This window comes from Hibiscus syriacus, unplaced genomic scaffold (assembly GCF_006381635.1).
Source record: "Hibiscus syriacus cultivar Baekdansim isolate YM2019G1 unplaced genomic scaffold, ASM638163v2 tig00110384_pilon, whole genome shotgun sequence".
In the NCBI taxonomy this organism is placed as follows: Eukaryota; Viridiplantae; Streptophyta; class Magnoliopsida; order Malvales; family Malvaceae; genus Hibiscus; species Hibiscus syriacus.
In genome coordinates, this window is record NW_024062715.1 from 5,628,897 (window position 1) to 5,650,980 (window position 22,084).

At 36.5% G+C, this 22,084-nt stretch overlaps 1 protein-coding gene and 1 long non-coding RNA gene across 2 annotated transcripts; one reads left to right on the forward strand and one right to left on the reverse strand.

Annotated features, from left to right (window-relative positions):
* Positions 1-15,080: 15,080 nt before the first annotated feature.
* On the forward strand, positions 15,081-15,769 carry LOC120122190. The gene is made up of 3 exons (XR_005516053.1): positions 15,081-15,144; positions 15,236-15,280; positions 15,573-15,769. It is a non-coding gene; the product is annotated as an uncharacterized LOC120122190 (long non-coding RNA).
* A 388-nt stretch (positions 15,770-16,157) lies between these two features.
* Positions 16,158-19,706, reverse strand: LOC120122117 (UDP-galactose/UDP-glucose transporter 3-like). The gene is made up of 7 exons (XM_039141353.1): positions 19,505-19,706; positions 18,912-19,009; positions 18,667-18,797; positions 18,390-18,420; positions 17,659-17,762; positions 17,366-17,487; positions 16,158-16,723 (listed from the first exon to the last, which is right to left on the reverse strand). The coding sequence occupies exons 1-7, from the start codon at positions 19,606-19,608 to the stop codon at positions 16,318-16,320; spliced, it is 996 nt and encodes a 331-aa protein (XP_038997284.1). The 5' UTR covers positions 19,609-19,706; the 3' UTR covers positions 16,158-16,317.
* Between the last annotated feature and the right edge of the window lie 2,378 nt (positions 19,707-22,084).

Consider the following 22,084-nt stretch of genomic DNA (forward strand, 5'->3'; position numbering starts at 1 on the left):
CGCAAGAAGTAGCCGAGCTCCTTCACCCAAATAACTCTGTGTCATTTAATATTTTTTTTTCATTTGAGAACTAACAGACTGATAAAGAGGGGGTGATTTGAGTCTGAAATAAATGAATAAGATCCTTTCCATGGCCATCACGTATATTCTTGAGTCAAATTCTCCATTTTTCTTCACCATCGACAAGTTCAATGGAAATTAAGGACAAATCTTAGGGTTTACCTGGGAAGTTTTGGGGAGGAAGAAGAAGAGGAGGAGGAGTTAACGGGAGTTAAGTGTCACATCAGAAAAATGACAATTTTTAAAATTACAGGATACGGAGACGGCAAGGGTACGATATATAAACTAATTTTAAATTTATAAATATATATAAAAAATCATAAATAAAGTCAAATATAAAGACTCAAACAATAATATTAAGTTTAGAACAGTAAAATCCGTAAACAAACACGGTCTAACATTCACTAAATTTTCCATTCAAACTTCAAACATTCCCGGCAATGTCTAATATGCTCTAAGTACATTATAAAATGATAACCATGTAATAACCATGTAACAAGCAGAATCAATCGAGTTTAACTATCTTTAATAACCATGCTCTAAGTACATTATTTGGCAGAAAATGGCAATAATGATATGATTAAACTCTCTTAATAACCATGTAATAAGCAGCCATCAATCTGTTTTGCTTCGAATTGAAAAAAGGTCCCCGGAAAATGGATTTCGTTCTATCCTATTACGAATATGGAATTTGATATACTCTGTTTTTTGTTCTTGAGAAATCGAAACTGATACTACTAGAAAAATGAAAACCAACACTGTTTAAAATCTCAACTATTCTCACACCAAAACCAAAATCCCATAGAAAGCAACTAATTAGTATTGAGTAGTCATGTAACCTTGAAACATAATCAACCATTCAAAAGTCAAAACCATCACCAGTTATGCGACAAAAAGAAACACAGAAGAACTTACCCTTGTTACTAATTTAGGAGACACAATACACTGTGGCAAGAATATGAAAGCAATGAGAAGCTTGCTCCTTCTGTAAACATGTTAAACTAAATGTCTGTCTTAACTAAATGGAACTTACGCAATAACGAAGAGCTTATGCAATAACGAAGACTACATACATCAATTGAGCACACTTTAGATCTTCTAAAATGCTAACAAGAAGTTATAAATAGCTCATGATGCAACACTTGAGAACCCAATTGAAGCCTGAAGATATTGGCACAAAAAAGATACAATTAGATCTTGAAATACTTACAGCAAAAGAGTAATAGAGAAATCTGACTTGTTCAAGTTTATCCCAGCAATGTACTTGGTTGGTAAAAGAAGCAGAAGCACTTGCTGCCAATTGCTGCCGAAAAGCTCAAGAGGCAAAAGCAATTGCTGTCGAAAGCTCCAATAGAGGAGTTGGATTGTTGCCGAAAGCTCCAGCCTCCAATTAGGTTATGTTGTTCGCGTTGTTTTTTAATGTAAAATGACGAAAATATCCTGGGGATGCATGTGAAAGTTACATGCCGTCCCCGAAACGTCCCCAGGACTCGATGAAACGTCCTCGACGTCGTTTAGCCGTACCCTGCCACCGTGGTATGTCCTCGGTACGTACTCTAGCTGTCCCCATGTCGTCCCCGGTATTGGATACTTGAAACGGAACAAGTTTGCCATCCCGTGCTTCCTAGGTAACGGCAGAGACCTTATCAGAAAAAATTTTAGAGTTTCACTCTTTCATCCACAATTTTCTTTGGGGTATAAACGTGAATAATAAATCCTTTCCTCTTGTGAAATCAAAACATTTCCTTCCGCATGAAGTTTTGTGATGCTTTAATATGCTCTCATCATCGCCTCTGGGTTCGCTTAATAATCGAAAAATACATAATCAAAACCTTTGTACCAGATTCGCTTGATAAAGCAAAATGTTCCCCTCTTTGGAGATCCATTGGTAAAGTTTGGTCATCCTTCAAATCGCAGCTTCCTTGGCCAATTAGTGATGGTTCTCTCATTAGCTTTGGTACGTCAATTGGATTCCCAAGCTTGGACCTCTCCATGCATGGAAAAAATCCTCGTTAACCTGAATTGACTCTCGTTTTCAAGACTTTTTTCTAACGATTGTTCGTGGAATCGGAATGCTATCCACCAAGTGCTTCATCCCTCAGCGGCTCAGCCATATTGCATCTTCATGGCATCAAGCCACCGATCGCCTCTTCTGGTAAAGACAGATGCTACTGGAATCATGGAGACCGCAAACATTTCACTGTTAAAAGTGCTTACCTTCAACTGATAAAGAACAATTTGCACCAGCGTGATCCTAATTGGAAGACAATTTGGCATCTTGCTGTCCTCGAAAGGATGCACTGCTTCCAATGGTTAACGATCCAGGATAGAATTTTCATTGACGTTAATCGTTGTAAACGACGAATGGTCCATGACCCAACATGTTCTGCATGCAGTGCAATTGAGGAATCTTCTATTCATATTCTCTGGGATTGCCTGACAATAAAACATGCACCTTTGGCTTGATATTCTTAATGGTCTTGATACCCCTTGGTTTTTCAATTTGCAGGTGGAAGATTGGATCACTACAAATTTGAAGATTAATACTTGCCACCCGATTTTTGAAATTCCATGGAATATCTTGTTTACCTATATTTTTTTGGCACACATGGAAGAGAAGAAACAACAAGGTTTTCAATGGTGTGCGATGCAACGCAACTTCCATCCTTCATCGGAGTCTTTATCTAGCCAAATATGCAACGTAACCTTCGACCGACTCACGTACAAGGAGCATTCAAAGTGCAACAGAAGTATAATGGTCGCCAGCTCCCAAGGATTGGATTTGTGTTAACACATACGGTACGATCAGTGTGGAGGGTTTAGTAGCAGCTGGTGGAGTTTTTATAGATCATCTTGGCAACTTCCTCTCGGGATTTAACAAGAATCTTGGATCTACCTCTGTCATTGCAACGAAGCTTTGGGGAGTTCTTGAAGGTCTCGAGCTTGCATGGTCATATGGTTTTGATAAGATCCAACTTCAATTGGATAGCTCGGATGCTTATCACCTTCTTAAAAAAACACATCCTTCGACAGCCCCTGTTCCTTAGCCCGTGAGATTGCAACGCTACTCAACCAAGCTTGGTTTGTGGACTTTAAGCTTATCCGAGGAGAAGCAAATATGATAGCAAATTCTTTAGCAAAGATCGATGGTAGCAATGCTAGCCAACTAGTCTATTTGACTTCACACCGATTCCAGTCGATGCACTTCTTATGCATGATATCATGGGTCCTCCTTATGTCCGTCTGCGATATGATTAATTTTTTTATTTCAATTAGGATCATTTTTATTAAAAATATAGAAAAGTTTAAAATAATTGATAAGTGTTGTGAAATAATCTAAATGAACCAATAATAAGAACAAGAAGAAGAAGAGATATAAAAATACGGAAAGATTATGAGTTACGTACAATGCTTTCTCTATCCTCTCTATTTATAGCCATAAATAGTAGATGTAATATACAGCTCTAATACTAATGGATGTCAGAGATCTAATCAAAATAATATCTTATAGATAAAGATAAACTTCTACCTAAATAAATATTCATAACACTCCATATTAGATATCTATGAAAATAATGTCTCATTAAAACCTTACTAAGATAAATATCTTAAGGGAAAATGCTTAATAAAGGAAAATAGTACACGTATATTTAATACACATATTATGTTGCCTCATTAAAAAATTTACCAGGAAAATCCAGTGAGAAAAAACCATGGTTAAAGGAAAACGATTACAAGTTGTATTTGCTCTCCTTATGACGATATCACATTAGATCTTTGATTTTTACGATTCAATCTAAAACACAATCTTCAAATGTTCAAGTGAACAATACATCAATGAATAGATCTTTTCGCAATATATTCTATGTATTGATGCTTAGGAGATATCGTTCTGTTAGAGCAAATTGATATAAGTCGAGATATGTCCTACAAAGAGGAACCAATCAGGATTTTGGACTCAGAAGTCAAGAAGTTGAGGAGCAAGCAGATTCTATTAGTAAAGGTCCTATGAAGGAACCATGGTATCGAGGAAGCAATTTGGGAGATCGAGGAAGATATGTAACTTCAATATCCCTACTTGTTTTATCCAGGTAAATTTAGAAGACGGATTTTCTTTTTGGGAGGAGAGAGTTATAATACCCTGATTCATGGGTCAGTAGTTTTGAATTAACCCTAGTGGCTTTGGATAAACCCGACAGTCCATCAAGAAGCTTTGAGTCAGGTTGGACTTGCTTGGGCTTGGTTTAAGCCCATAAAGATGTTAAAAGGGTATTTTTGGTTTAGGATCAAATATTTGGATCAAGGAAGTAATTTATTTACTCCTAAAGTATTTCAAAGGCTGAAATTCCATTAAGAAGGGTGATGTAAACATATAGTTATCTCTTTTTCTTCACCATCTCCTTGTGTTTCTCCTATTTTCCTTCTTTTTCATCTTCCTTAAAGTGGGTAGCAAAGGAGAAAGCTTTTTGTCCTCAATCCCTAGCCCGAAAGTCCAAAGGTAAGATGTGTAATAAGCTCCCATAAAGCTTCCTTTTGAGCTCTCCACCTTATAGTTTGGCCATGGTGGCCAAACGGGGTTTTTAGAGAAGTTTTGTGTTCTAGAGCTTAAGGATAGCTCTGAATCATTTCTAACCCTTAAAAATAATTCTATTACCCCTCCTAAGTTCTTAAATGAGTGAATAATTCAATCCTTTGATTTTTTTAGTGAGAGAAATGATAAAAGGCTTCAAAAGTAAGGGTAAATAGAAAGTGGTGCTTGGGTAAACATGGGGTTATTTCTCTAGCAAGTAGTAGTAAGGTAATACACTTCTAGCACTCCTATAACGCTTATAGATCAACATGTGTAGTGTGTTTGCTTGTATGTGTTTGTGGAGCATGTTGGGTTCATTTGAGTTCATGGATTCAAATGGGAGTATTGATGTTGTTCGTGCATAAAAATGACCTTTTATGATCCTTTAAACATACATAAGCTTTTGGCTACCTTGGCAGGATCTTGGGAGTGATTTGGAGAGCTTTATTCGTGAAAAATAGAGCATCTAGGTTTAGGGTATATGTATTATATGAACATAACTGATATTGTTCGTCTGATAGGCAAAAATCAAGAGTACATTTTGTTAAGTAGTATTGGTATCCTGTTCTTTGGGTATTGATTCTATTCATAGAGTATCGATATTCGGGTCTTAGTATCGATACGAGTTGATGATTTCAAAATCCATTAGCCTAAATTGGTACCAATATTAAGGCAATGTCGATACTATAGAGTGTGGTATCAGTACTTTAGGTAAGGGTATCGGTACCAGGATATTTTACAAATATCAAATGCAATTTAAGTATCAAAACTCCAAGTAAGGGTATCGATATTAAGGATCTATCTCAAAATTTCAGTGTGTTGAATTGGTATCGATACCATAAGAGGAAGTCGTATCGATATCATATGGTTGAGTATCGGTATTATCGTGAAAGTAAGAACTATAAGCCTTGCTTTGATCAAAGTATCCAACAAAGTGTTAGGATCGATGGGAACCTCTAACTAAAAATGTTGAACCATATTTTGATATACCAAAATTAATTAAAATTTTAAGAAACTTTTAAGATTATATTCGATTAAGTCATTCGAATATAAAATTATTTTTAAGGTCAAAAACTCTATTTTTACTCTTTCTTGAAAAATTGAGTCATATACTGAAAATAATTTTCAAACAATTTTACAAAGGGTTTCATATTTTAATCGAGTCAAAAAATTATTTTTTAAACCCAACAGTATGATACTACTTATAGTAGTACGTATACTCCTTTTGCTATGCAAATTCTAGTAAACTATTTCGGTACAAGTACTCATTTAGTATCAATACTAATATCGATACTCTTAGTGGCAATACTAATACTACCCTTATGTTTTTGACAAATTACAAATTCCATTATACTATTTTGGTATTGATACTCCTTGGTGAGTAACGATACTCCTTTCCGAACGGCTATAATTTTGTATTTAATGTAGGCAATATCAATACTCTAAGCATGAGCATTGATACTCTAGGCATCTAGGCATCATTTATTGTGGGAAATTTTATCCCAACGGATCTATTAACTCCCACAACACCTAAACAGTTAGAATTGAATGAAGGGTATAAAATCAAGATTCTAAGTAATATATGGAGACAATAAATTACAAAGGAAGCCAAACCAATCAAATAAGCCAAATTTAAGTCAACATTCTTCAATATTCCTTTTACTTTCAAAGAACACTCTTATACTCGATTTATTTTATTCAAGTGTTCTTATTTGTTCTTAAATTGTGCAAACACTTTTCTAGTAAGGGTTTTCTAAGTTTGTAAATTTGTAATTTTATCTTTGAGAAAGTGTCTCAAGAATTTGGGAGTATAATTCTTAAGGGAGTTGTATGGTTACACATTATCCTCAAAGGTTGCTACAAATTAGTAAATTTGTGAAAATACTTAGTGTGGATAGCTAAGGTGGATGTAGACTTTAGTTTAGAAAATCAAACCACTCTAAAATTCTTGCGTTCAATTTTTTATTTTCTCTTTAAACTTGCACAAAAATTTTATTTTTCAATTCACCCCTATTGGCTACCTTATCCATTCGAGTGACTCAACAAAAAGCTTGCAAGTGAGAACTATAATAATTGTTTGATAACATAAGATCATTATGAGGTAAGATTTTGAAATGTATCATTTGGAGCTCCTATTTCGTAAACAGTATGATTATATGTTTTAAACCTATGGTTGTTTTATGACTTTAGTTGATGAATGATTTACAATGTTAATCGTTTTTAAAAATTAAAAAAAATAGTTCATCACTTCAGTGATTTCATGTGACATTCTAATCATTCAGTTTGAAATAATGTGATGATAACGTGTTTGAAATAATCTAAAAGAATCAATAAGATGAACAATAAGTATAAGAGATATAAGAATAAAAAGAGAAAATTGTATTATTATATCAATATGAATTAGGTATAATATTTTCACTAATTTCTCTCTTTATAGTGATAACAATAATAAAAAACACACCAATTTGAAAAATAGTGATAATAATAAATATTTTGAAGTTTTTTTTTTGAAAAAATAATTTAAAAAATTTTTAAAAAATTAAATATTTTGAGGTTTGATTTTTTATTTAAGCCTTAAAATAAGGTGTATTTCCCGAAAAATCACCGGTGATCGGTATATTTACCGATCTAACATCGGTCAGATTATATTTCCCGATCTAACACCCGAAGTAGTAAAGCGCCCCCTGAACCGCGTTATATGCTAATTTGGCGCCACGTGAGGTATAGCGCACCCCCTGTACCGCGCTATACCCTGACATGGGTTACACGTGTGTATAGCGCGCCCCCTGATCCGCGCTATACGTCACGTAGGGGTATAGCGCGGATCAGGGGCCGCGCTATACGCTACATAGGGGTGAATTATATTTAACGCGGTCTCTGGTCCACGCTATATCTTTTATCTGAATAATTACATATAGCGCGGTGTAGGTACCGCGCCTTATATGGTTATAAATACCCTCCTCCGCCGGTTAAGTTTCTCACATCTCCTCTCAACTTATAAATTAATACAACAATTCCGTCAACGAGTAATAATTATGGCAATCTTCTCATATTTGATTTAGAAGTTCGTGCGATTTTTCGTTATAAGGTAATTTTGTTATAATTTTTTAATTATACTTATTGTTTATTATCATTATTTGAAAAAATATTATACTAATTATTTTCAATTAATTTTTATGTTTGTAAAATTGAAAAGCGGGAGCATACGTCGAAATAGTTTTGCGGTGCATGTAATAATATAAAATTATATTATTTAAATTATTTACGTTGATGTGTAAAAAATTTATTGTGTTATATTTTCGTTCATATATAATTTATTTAATCAGATTTGTTTCAGTTATTTTTTTTTTTGCAGATATAATATTGTCGCACTTTTAAACTCAAAGAATATCGCGACTTTCAGCTATTGTTTATTATGATGGTGAAATTCGAGAAGATGAAACCGGCGTTGTTTTCGTATCAAATGAGCGTGTTAAAATATCATTCAAAGAGAAACATAACTCTTGAGGAGCTAATAACGAAGATTTCGAGGAAGATTCATGTTGGAAGTAGTAGAAGATTGTCGTCGTTGCAGTACATATTTCCAACATCATTGTTGCCATTAACTTATACAGCGTTCGAACTTTCGAACAATGATGATGTTCAAATGATGGTTGAAGCTCAAAGTAATTATTCAGACGCCGCTATTGATATGTATGCACATTTTGTTCAAGTGCGTACTGTTCGGGGTCAATCATTAAGCTCCCACTATGGGCTGGCTGAATAAGTTGATCAAGTTGACAGTCCGACTATAGTAATGTGTAATGATTTTAATGCCATAATGGGGAGACATTCATCCGCAACTCCTTACGATATGTACTGAGGTGGGTCCACAAACAATCTGTATGGCAACACCGCGTCCAGTTCAAGGGGAAGACATTCATCTGCAAATTTCTTTGACCTTAATATGGAGATGTCACCGACGTAACAATCTGTGCAGTTTCCATTTGACACAATGGCTTCAAGCTCCAGGGAGAGGCATTCGACTGCGAGCTTTTTCGATCTCAATGTCGATATGACTTCTAGTTCAAGGGGAAGACATGCAAGTAGTAGGTTCTTCGACCTATATGTGGAGCACATGGAGGAACCATCATCCCCACCAGAAGAACCGCTTCGTGAGACTGGTGCGGATGGTGCTGAGACCGGACTATTCATTCACCTAGAATCACTGTAATTCAACTCCGATGATGATGATGTAGATGAAGTTCCAGGAAATTTGACACAAACTGACCCTCCTGCACACATGTATGAAGCTGATTATGGTGCAATGTACGGGCTAGAATTTGCGGATATGCCTCATCTCGGTGACTATGGATATTACTCATCAATAAATAATGGTGAGTTATCTTTAGGCATGGAGTTTTCAAGCAAAGAAGAAGCGATGATGGCTATCAAAAATTACAATATCCGTAATTCTGTTCAGTCCAGAGTCAACCGATCGACGACAGAAAAATATGTATGCTACTGTGCCCGACGTGAAAACGGATACAATTGGATGGTTCGCGTATCGAAAATGAAGAGGAAAAACAACATATGGGAACTAATAGTATAAAACGGTCCTCACACATGTTGTGCTGGAGGGGTCAACCAAGATCATCCCAACTTGGACTCTGAAATGATATGCCAAGCCATCATGCCCATGGTAAAAGCAAGCTCTCATATAGTTGTTGCAGTGTTGATTTCAGCTATACAATAGTAGTATGGGTACACTGTCTCCTATAAAAAAGCTTGGTTGGCAAAACAAAATGCCATTGTCAAACTTCATGGTGAATGGGATGCATCTTACAACGAACTTCCAGGTTGGTTTAGGCTGGTGCGGACGTTGAATCCTAGGATAATTGTGGACTTCGAAACCTCCTATGCATACCATAATGATCGAGTTCTTCGCGATCCAAGCCAATTCTACCATGTTTTTTGGAGTTACCCATAGTGCGTTAATGCTGCCAAATACTTCAAGTTTGTGGCCCAGATCAACGGGACTTTCTTGTATGGAAAATACAAGCAAGTTTTATTATTAACAATTTTCCAAGATGGCAATCGCAACATTCTTCCAGTTGTTTTTGCTCTTTTCGAAGGAGAAGATACAGATTCTTGGGCTTTTTTCCTCCGAAATTTACGTGCACATGTTATCACGAGGGAAAACATTTGTGTCATTTCAGATTGCGGAGCTGGGATCAAAGCAACAATGGAGTCTTTGGGTCCAATGTGGCAACCACCCTTTGTACAACATAGGTATTGTCTCTGACACATTGCTGTGAACTATCATAGAAGGTACAAGAAGAATGATGAACGTCAATTAATTGTGCGCAAGGGTAAGTGAAAGCAAGTTAGTAAGTTATATATTTTTTTATCATTTTAATTTTGCAAAGAAAGCAAGTTAGTAAGTTATACATTTTTTGATCAGGTTACGAACTACTTCCTCGAACGTTTAAATCAATGCTGCAAGATTTACGGGCGAAGAACGAGGAAGGATACGATTACATCAGCCTCATCGATAAAGAAATGTGGACGAACGCATATGATGGTGGATATCGATATGGACACATGACGACCAACTTGGCTGAGGCAATCAATTCAACCTTAAAGGGTGCACGTCACTTACCTGTAGCCGCTTTGGTAAAAACTACATATTTTCATTTGGGGGCGCTTTTTGCGAAGCTCGGGGGACAAGCTCAAACCTGGATGCAAGGCGGTCATGTCTATCACCCTAGATTAGTTGCAGATCTACAGAAAAAAAATTGATGCATCAAATGGAATGTCTGTAACAAGATTCTCTAGAAGGCATGAAATGTTTCGTGTCATAGAGTTGTCTCAACCTCTTCAAGGGATTGAAACTGTGTCGTTAAGAGTAAATCTAAGGGACAGAACGTGCGACTGCGGGTTTTTTCAAGCTCTGAAGTATCCATGCTCTCATGTGATAGCAGCTTGCTTGCATACACGTCAAGACTATAACCATTTTGTGGATCCCGTATACCTACTATCTGAAGTTTTTAAGGTATACGAATTTGAGTTTCCCCCCATAGGTAATGACAAAGACCCTGATGAGGTTCAAGATTGGCTTCTGATTTTACCAAATCTGAGTTTATTGAGGGAGTGTGGTCGTCCAAAATCCAATCGAATTCATTGTGATATGGATATTCGAGAAAGATCTAGACAAGACAGAAGATGTGGCCATTGTAGAAACCCAAGACACACTAGAAAAACATGTCTACTTCTGTTGTCATCAAGTAACAATTGATGAGGAAATGATGTATTTGTTTATCAAATAATAATTCTTGTATTTTAATTTGCATTTACTTCAAGTTAATGTCATTCGATAGTCGCTGATGAAGATTAAAAAAACGAACACAATCATTAAATTTTATCAAACTAATAACAATTTGGTATTTAAATACAACAAACTTACAATAAGAATTCAATGGTAAATGATAACCAAATTTCAATAACTGGTATTAAATGGTAATAAACAAAATTAACTGAAATATATTAAAAAAAAGTCCAATAAATTTAACAAAATAAAGTAAATATTAAATGAGAAATAATAAAAAAAAGTACAATTTAACAAAATAAAGTAAATACAAATATAATAAAAAAATCTATCGATGTCTACGTCGCGAATGTGTTCCGCAGGGCGGTGGCTGTCGGTCTCTAGGAGGATTTCTTCGTATCACTGGTTCTGACTCCTCGCTGTCATCATCATCGTTATCGTCGTCGTCGTCGTCGTCATTCTGAGCATGTACATTAGGTTGATGAGGAGCTGATGATGATGAAGCACCTCCATAGAATAAGGACCCTAGAGGTGTATGACTGACTATCCCACCGGCCTGCGAAAACTGAGAAAACCCAGACATCGCTGAGTGTGAAAACTGTACAGGAGGTGTATGTGTTGCGGCCATGGGTGATGAGGCTGAACCCGCCAAATATCCAGCATATGAACCCCAAGTCAGATCTGCAAACATAGACCCATGATAACCTCCAGGAGGGGTCATCTATGACGGTGGCGGCGACGAGGTCATAAAACTAGGTGAAAGCGGCGACGGCGACATCTGGTAATGGAAAGGCGATGACAGCATCATATATGGCTGCGACATCATAAATGGTTGTGGTGGCTGCTGTGAAGGTCCTGCTGGTACAGCTGAGGATGAACCAGAAGCACCTGTTCTCCGTCCACGAGTCGAGGGACGATGGTGCTGTGTCGGTGAACGTCTCTGTCGACGTCGTGGAAAGGTCTGCCCTCGTGCATCCTCGGGAAGTAGAAACGGTTTCCCGTTACTATTGAACCACTCAAAATAATCCTCAGCATACATCAAGAAGTCAGTAAAAATGGGCTCTCTACGTGGAAGGCGCTGATATCGATCCTCTCACAACACGACTCACTCATGATGCCTCACCAGCCAATCTGTATCTGTCTTGTCGCGTCTATCTAAACTATGCAACTCGTCCATATTGCGAGGTGCTTCCTGAATTGGTTGAAAAGAACCAAACTGCCGGAGCACGCGATCAGTGGAGTGCCACTCGACGGTCGCATAACAGATCAAAGGGACCATCGCCATCCAAATATCTGATGGACCCCTCAACTCAGGTGGGATCACCGCCCTCACATCATCAGTAGAATATGACACCCATTCAAACTAAAACAAATAATATATAATTTTTATCAAAATAATAATCTAATTATATAACTATAATCTAAAATCGATTTTTAAACATTAAAATTCATACCTGTGTGCCAGCCTTCTGATCGATTAGCACCCTAATTTTTTCTAAATCATCAGGTAGCTCCTGATGATTTTTCCTATCAGTAGACCACCTATTCAAGGGAAAAAATTTATTATACGATGTATAAAATTATTAATATACAAAATCAGTTTTATAATTACCTCAGAAGTAGTGGAAATGCGAATGGGTTCTTCACAACGGGACATAAAAAGGGTAATCGATACCATGCCCAAGACTGAAGCAGTAGGAGACATCCGCCGATAGCATTACGCCTGTAGTCAGTGGCTCCACACATCTCCCTGTATAACAAAGCCAAAACTACCGAGCCCCAACTGAATGATCCGGCGAGACGAAAGTCGCTAAGATGTCGCAACCACATGCAGTGAACTAGGTTGTGCGATTTGTCCGGCATCAGCAACCCTCCTATCAACTGCAATATGCATGCCCGTGAATACATCTTACCCTTATCCTTAGAGGCGTCTGCGCTCAACTCCCGAAAATTGGCATCTAACCAATTTAATTGTATCCTACCTCCGATAAAACTTTCCGGGACACATCCTAGATTATCCCGACACAAAGTAGTCCAAGAACCGGAAGCTATCCCTGATATCACATCTCCATCCACCGGAAGCCCCCAGGTGCATAAAAACATCCTCAAGCATGATCGTGAACTCTCCGCACGGAAGATGGAATGTGTGGGTCTCCTTCCTCCACCGCTCTACTAAGGTAGAAATAAGGTCTGGTTCTATCTTACAGTGACCCTGATATCTACCTATGTAACCAAATCCAGCCTCTACTAAATACGGCAAGACACGGCTAGGTATCACTAACTTAAGATTCCTAATAAAAGGATCTAATACACGGTCCTTCTCCTAAAAATAAATAATTACAAAAATTAATTCTTAATCTAATAATCATGCATTAAATAAATCAACTAATTATTACTAATAATATAAATTAAATTAAAACGTTAAAATGTTATCATATCAGCAAAGTGTCGAGATATATGATTTCCATCCAAGCGAAGTAGATTGCCTTCCATTATATATCTACAAAAAGAATTATATTAGTAAAATATTAAATAAAGTAAAATACTTAAATAAATTAAATACATAATATTAAAAATATTATAAAATATACCTTAAACAGAGAGAGAATTTGAGAGAAATTGAGAGAATTTGAGAGAATTTGAGAGAATTTGGTGTGATGAAAGTGATTGAGGATGGGGTATTTATAGGGAGGATTGGGGTGTGAACGAGTGGGTAATTAAAGGTATAGCGCGCCCCCTGTACCGCGATATACCCCACGTGTCAGATAACCAGGTATAGCGTGGCCCCTGATCCGCATTATACCCCTACGTGGCACATAGCGCGGATCAGGCGCCGCGTTATACCCACGTGTAACCCATGTCAGCGTATAGCGCGGGGCAGAGGGCGCGCTATACCCCACGTGGCGCTAAATCAACATATAGCGCGGGGCAAGGGAAACGCTTTACTGCTACAGGTGTTAAATCAAAAAATATAATCTGACCGATGTTAAATCGATAAATATACCGATCACTTATGATTTTTCAAGAATTTCACCTTAAAATAAGTTCTTTTCTTTTTTCTTCCAATGACGTCGGCTTTGGTCTTAGCGGCTAATACGTCATCAGTAATAATAAAAACTAGACGCGTAGAGATCTGGAAACGCGTCCGCATTACTCTCGATGTCTATGTGACGTATCCAAATCACAAGATCCATAAACACGAGCGAAAAACGACCGTCCTTTCCAATGTTTCTGCAAAATCCCTTCCCAAATTTGACCTCCCTTTGATCCAGGGGGGGAAGAGAGAGAGAAATTATTTTTAATTTTGCATTTCAATTTTATATTCAAAGTTTTTAATGTGAAGGCTGAGGATATATAATAGGTTGTACTCACTCTTCTAGGCTTTCCTCTAGCTGTATGTATCAAATGAATTGCAGTGAATTCGATATACTTTGGTTTTTCCTTTATGTAATTAATGTATTTTTGCACATCTTTTTGTTCTTGCAGATTATCTTATGGGCTGTTTGGTTCAGAAAATTTAAGATTCTCATGAGAATATAATCTACATTTCTTCGTTTGGTTGGTATGAAAATGTCATTCTCGGTAATGTTTTATTACCAATAGTAGAATTTTTAGGATATATTACCAGGAATGTCATTATCCTTTCTCTTGGGTATTGTTGGATTACCGGCGTTTTGGATAAAAATGCCCTTAAATTTTTTTTTTCTTCAAAAATATCATTATTCTGTCATTGAATAATAAAAATTCTACGAAGGTTAAATTATAAATTTATCCTTAAACTATTTTAGATTTATAAAAAAATCTATACTTAAAATTTTATATGAAGTTGAGGGGTTAAAATAAAATTTTACCCTTTCATTAAACCTTTTAATATTTTTAATTTTGTAAAACAAATTATATAAATTTTATGAATTTAAATTTTTTAAAGAAAATATATAAATATTTTTCAACTTGTTAAAAAACAAATATATAATAAGGACAATTTGGTCAAATATACATTCCAATAATCTTTTATTCATTTAACCAAACACGGTTATTTCACATTCCTGTTAAACCAGCCAAACACAAAATACAACATTTTCAGTAATCTTATTCTCTGGTAATCTTTTATTCTCACTGATAATTTTACAATCCATGAATCAAACGCACCCTTAGTGTTCCATTCTCCGTTACAGCAGAGTTAATGCTGAATCTGGCGGCTGCCCAGGTTTATATCTCAATCATCTTCTGTGGCATGTGCTTCTGCTTTATATGGTTGCCGAATATGGAAAACTGTAACAATTTATATGTTTATGCAGGATTGGCAATTGGAGTTTTGAAACCTTGCAATTGTTATTCCACAGGTACAAAATTTTATACAATGTGATTTTTAACTTGTCATTTTATATTATTTCAGAATGCTTCTTACTGCCACATAAGTTAGTTTTTCCTTTCATAGCTCAAGGGTCTACCTATTTTAGCCCCAAATATCACTTGGGATGCCTTGCATTTCTAGAAGTTCATGTTTTAGTTACCTTTTGGGCATCTAAAACAAAATGTTGATTTAAAGTGTTAAAACTGAATGAGAAAATGGTATCTTTTGTGCTTTATCAATTCAGTTAGAGTTGACTTTTAACGAACTCTTGATTTCTTTAGATGATTGTATCACTTGGTGCCGGTCTGTGGGATGCTCTATTTGGTGGAGGAAACATACCAGCCTTCATTTTGGCTTCCTTATGTACCCTGGCTGCAGGGATTACCGCAACTCTTAGGTTGCCTGATTTATCGAGTTCCTTCAAGTCATCTGGTTTTCATTTTGGTTGAGGACCAAAATGGCATTAACAAAGTGAAAACACACGTGTTTTATCTAAATTCATTCATTCTTTTCCCCCATTCTTTGCTGGTATGTGTACCTTTATGTAGAATGGGCAAATTGCCCATTATTATATTGAAAAAAAATGCATACTCTAATCAACAGTGGGATAGCAGACGCATAATGGACATTTGTAATAATGACACATTGAATTATACATTCATATTTATGCCCGCAAGATAAGACGTATAGGATAAAAGTGTCCATACGAAGTGATTGAAAAACAAATATCTTTGAAAATTGTGCCGTTGTAGAGTTACAGCAACTGAAATTAATTCATTATTAACTTATACCCTAAGACATAAGGGGGGGAAATAGTACTCCTACAAGCCATTAAGAACTTCCAACCTTCAGAAACAATTAATGTCTGTTTTCTCAAATGAGATATATGCAGTTGAGAATCCTAAGTTTTGTTTTATAATTTTGGGATCATTGAACCTTAGGCTGCAATGATATTATTTCGTGGGGCAGTAAAAGATATATAAAAAATGATCGGGGGGACATAAAAAGGGTTAATGTAAACATCGTTCAGGCCTTTCTCTTCTTCTGCAGGTCCTGTGAATCCCTCCACTGAAGGTAGATTTGGTAACACAAACCTGAGAAAACCATGAGTACACAACCCCATTGCTTTGTGGACAGTGGATTGCCACTCATCAGAGAAGACACCACAATGCTGACGAATTTGCGCGTTGTGGTAATAGTGGTGTTCACCAAGGATCCGAATCGACTTATGGTCAAGAAAATGAAATTCTGGCCGATGGCTCCACAGAGGCAATACAGCAAAATATCCCAAGCTGCTTCTGGATGCAGCTTGAAGAATTGGACTGCCTCGAAGCCACTAGCTTGTGGCCAACCAAACATGTAGATCATGTTGTATATTGCACTCCATAAGTTCATTCCCAACATTACATCCCAAGCACTTGTCTTCGGATACCTAAGCAGGGGGAGGGGGGAGGAAGAATGAACCAAAGTTCTCCTTTGGAAAAACAGTAAAGAGTTTTTGCTCTTAAATTTACTTGGAAAAACTTATTCACTTGACAAACAAATGAAAAAAAAGGGTGAGTGGGAGATAAACAGAGATAATCATAATAGGTAAGGCTTTTGATCCAACTGAATCTAACCCGAAAAGTAAATACTTCCATCCGCACCCTACCCGAGTTAGTAGGGTTTCACCCAAACTGAATCTTGATCTGATTTTTCGTGAAAATCAGCACCCAATCTGACCCGAGACCATATATATATGTGTGTGTATCATAAGGTAAAATAATGACTCGATTGAAAAAATAGTATAGAAATTAGTATTACTGTAATTTGTAATTATTTCTAAATATACAAGAGATAGGTATAATATTATATCGAGTCATACCCAGTTTCACCCTAGACCTGACCCGATCCCATCTTTCAGAAAAACTCAATCTGAATCTAATATTTTAAAAAATATCAATCAAATCAGGTCAAAACTCCTCTGGCTCAAGTCAAATCACCATCCTAAGGATAAAGCAGCAATGCATATTAAGTGTAACAAAATAGAAAAGCACCGAAGCTAAAGTGGGAAAAAGGTTTTCGGCAAACATACCTTGTATTTATTGAATCCTGAGTGGCGTTAGTAAAGCCATCAAATGCAAGGTTCAAGAAACAGAGCGCGAATCCAAGGGGTGAATTCGGATGTGCCAACTTGCTAATTGTTTTTGAGCTTGTCTGGAATTAGATCAAAGCATACGTATTATGAGCAAAGCCTATGACTTGGAACTCAGATTTCATCTAAAGATATTTAGTCATCAAAATGCCTTGTGAAGGAGCAAGATGTCAATTACATCTAAAAAAAGTGACATTGTTATTTCAGAGTCTAACAAATAGCACATTTCTCACCTTCATACGTGCAAACATAGATACTCCTCCAGCCACAAGGAATGTGCAGATATACTCGGGCAAAGAGTATTGAATACCATAAACTAGAGTACCCATCAGCATGACTGCATAACGGAAAAATACGTTATTAGATCATTTAGAAACCTCATGATACATGTTTCTTTAACCTAAAGCAGGTTGACCGGTAAGATAAACAACAACCGTAGAATGTTGTAGGTTCGTAATTTTGCTGGTGGTTCTGGAGGTTTTGATGAAGTTGTTTTAATTTTTGGGTGAGGAAGATTGTACGTGCCTTCTCTAATGGCCATTTATAATGTTCTGAACAGGTGGCGTTTTGGAGTTGTCATGGCATTGGTGTTGATTGGACGCCTTAGGAAGTGATGGTCTAGACCGGTTAATCATAAAATGAGAACACGTGTATTGACACGTGGCCGTTGGTGATCGTATGCAGGATGTGCTCGGGGCGGGGGGGGGATTCATAGGTGCTCGTCACGTTGGTTGCTGTTTTGTCGCTCGTGGGATGTGCTTCGCATGTATAAAAATTCACCTAGCTGAAAGGTTCGCGCAGTTGGAGGTTCACAGGTAGTAACAAAGTAAATTTAGGAATAAGTGGCAATACCTTGTAAATTACCAATACAAAGTTATTAATGCTTTGCATGATACCATCAATTTACTAATCAATGAAGAATCATGAAAAAAAAATAGTTTACAGAAAGTAGTGTATATCTTACCTAGAATCATTTTTGAGGATTTTGCCAGCATCTGCATGTAAGACGAACAGTATCAAATATTCAAAGGTAAAACCAATCAATTTAGCTGTCCAAGAGGAAACCAACAGTGACCATAATAACAAGGAGTCAAGGACTAAAGCCCCATCGCTATCCAGGAAAAAAAACATTTGGTTTTGGAATGTGGATTATGATTGCATATCAATACCTAGAGTAACACAAAAACATGAGAGATAAAACGAGAAAACATCTAAAAGGTATGGAGAATCTATGACCATGCCTGAGCAGGGTAACTGATGTATTTCAATGATTCAATTCCCATGGCTGGACCAACTGTATTGGTGATTCCAGCACTCCAATAAATCCACCATGGTGCACCACCTCTGCTACTACTAGACCAAAGCTTGATCACTGTATACAAGGCACAAGAACAAACAGATTATCATCTCTACTCCTCACCAGTCCATGGTACACAAAAAACCAATTTTATAAAAATGCGGAAGTACACTGGATGGCCAAACTTACTTATGTATGACCAAACTAAACAGATCACATTTTGAGCCAAGTTAAGGAACGCAAGATGCTCAAACCTCTTCCCATCAAGGCCAAATCTCTTGGTGGATCTATAAAAGAAAGGAAAAAGGATGAAAATGTGAGCATGAAACAATTACTACAATATGTTCATAGAAAAGCTACAATAATATTTCACAAACCAATTAGCCACCCATGTTCATTTTAACGTTCGAACTGCATTCAAGTAAAATTTTCAAAATCCCAACGGAGAATCAGTTAAAAAAAAGGACTAAGAAAAAAACTGTTGCCATAAAAATGAACAGATTCAGTTAAAATGAAATGGAAGGGAATCACTACAAATTATTCTAATCCAACGCAAAGATTCAGAATAGTAAAATATTCACTAAGATCCTTTTTTTCCTCGTTTCTATATTTGCATCTACATCGACTTCCAAATTAACTAAGAGATTTCGAATAATTTGCTGTATATTTAAAAATGGTAATCAACAACAGTTAATCGGAAACGTCCAGACACGTCCGATAAAAAAAAGAGAAAATAATTTGATAAAAAAAATGAATATTACAATTTCAAAAATAAAACGTACAGAGTTTCCTGAAGAACGCCTTGGTAAATATAGGCGGACCAAATTCCAGCTACGAAAAACGCCAACACCAAAGCTCGCCGTAGTCCGGCGTCGGGCGCTTCCATTACCACGCCATTGAATAACTGTTTCTCCCTTCTTCTTCCTTTTTTTTTTATCTGAGAATTAAATCCAAAGGAAAAGAATCGAGGAAGGAGGAACCATAGAGAGATCTTTTAACGACCAAAGCACTGTCTATCATAAAGGAAGTAGCGCCAATCTACGTGAGTATTCCACGTGTATTCGTTTTTATCGGACGGGTGACTCTTCTTTGATTGGTTTTTGTTGAAACGCAACGCGGCCATTTTGCCGGTTCTCTAATCTCAACCCCAACCGTCTCTTTGACTTGAGGCTTAAGCCCACTAAAACGCTACCAATAATGAGCCTAAACAACGGGGCTTAACCCCAAACATCCCACCCATATATTTAGGGTAAATTATAACATTAACCACTCAATTATTCAACCCTTTTACTTTTACCACCGATTTTTTAATGTTGACGTGGGAGTTAATAAAATATGTATAATTATATATTTATTCCATAATATTTATACATTCTATCAATTTGGTCCTAATTTAAATTTAATTCAATAAATCAACCCTTTAATGAGGATGTGACATGTGACACCACCTAATTTGAGGATTTTTTAAATATTTTTATTTTATTTAATTAAATAAATTTTTTATCCAATCAAATGATGACATATGTCACTTCTGATTGGATAGAAAATAAGCTAGAATAAAATATGTTTTTGTGGGGGTTTGAATATGTAACCCCCAAGGTATCAACCAAAGTATTAGCTGCAGAGTCAAATACCTCATTTGGTTAAGTCTTTACGCTTGTAACGCCCCGATTTTTGGGTTAGTATTTTCAGGCTAACATGAGAGAGAGTTAAATAATCCATTAGGTTTATAAGAAAACTCTTGTTTATTTATGAAGTAATTGGGGCTTAAGTTTGGGTCCAAGTTGTGCCAAAAATGACATTTTTTATTTGGGGTTAAACTAGAGAGGACCAAAGTTGTAAATTTTCCTTAAAAGGTTTCAAAGGATGATTACCATATATGAATGGTTTTTCCTCACCATATGTCTCATTCCTCATTCAAACCGTTCATCCTTATTCTTGGTGTTTTGATTCAAAGATGAAGACTTTGTGGGTATCTTTCCCTAGCTCAAAATTCTTGTGGTAAAGGTTGAAATCTCCATCTTATAAGCTTTATTTTAAGCCCCTAACCTTAGAGTTTGGTCATAGTTACGTTTATGAAGAGTTTTGGGTTTTAGAGCTTATGAATAACTCGATATCATCCTCAAACCTTAAAAATTCATTCTTACCTTCCTTAAGCTCTTAGATGAGTTGATAACTCATTTTCCATTATTGTTCTAGTGAGATAAATGGGTGAAGGCTCTAAGGTAAAAAAACAAGGAGAAAGTGACCCTTGGGTGAGCTTGAGGTTGTTTTCCAACCCCTGATTGTAAGGTAACACACCTTTAACCTTTCCTTACTTCTTGTAGATCAGTATGTGTAGTTTTGGTGTTTATATCAGTTTTTGAAGTATTTGGGTGCATTTGGGGACCTTTAAACACCAAATGTGGACCTTGGGGACACCTTAGGAGGGATTTGGGAAATTTTAGACGAGATAAACAAAGTTTTATAGGTTGAGGGTATCGGTACTATAAGAATAGTACCGATATTGTATGTCGTGAAAGGGTACAACCCATAAAGTTCGTGAGGAGAGTATCAATACCCCATGAAAGAGTATTGATACTGCTCGGATGGTATCGTTACTCGGGCCTAGTATCGATATTCGGGGGCTTAATATGAGGAAAGTATACCATTTTGGCTCCTCGGGGTATAGTATCGATACTCCCAGTAAGGGTATCCATACCGAGGTATTTTTCAAAAAATCAGAAACAAATTTGGTATCGATACCCAAGGGAGTATCGATACCTAGGAGGCATAATATCAGTACTCTCAGGAAGGTATCAGTACTTAGATCATTTTCCAAACATCGAATGTAAATTTGATACCAATACCCGGGAAAGTATTGATACCATATGAGGGGAGTATCGATACCCAAGAAGGAGTATCGGTACTATGGTGAATTGTTTTGCTATAAACTTAGTTTTGTTTAGGAAAACAAAATCACGGGGTTTAGGTTCAAAAAACCTTCTAATATGAATTCAAGTGAAATCCTTAACAATTGTGTGATAACATAAGATCTTAATAAGGTAAGATTCCATAAGATTTATGCGTTGCTTGATGCTCGGGAAACACTGAAGACACACGAGTTACTTGTGTACAATGTTGGTATTGTTTAGTAAATGATTATCCATATATATCTAAATTATTGTTTGGGTACTTTAAACGCTAGTTGGATGTTCTGTCAATGCTATGTGACCCAGACACTTCTCTAGTACTCTAGAGGAGTAGACTAGCAGGGCAAGGTACCGATGCTATGTGACCCAGAATTAGCCCGAAGTATAGGGAGACTTTGATGCTATATGACCTAGGTCTTCCCGAAGGTTCTTAGTAAGCAAAGAGGAGTG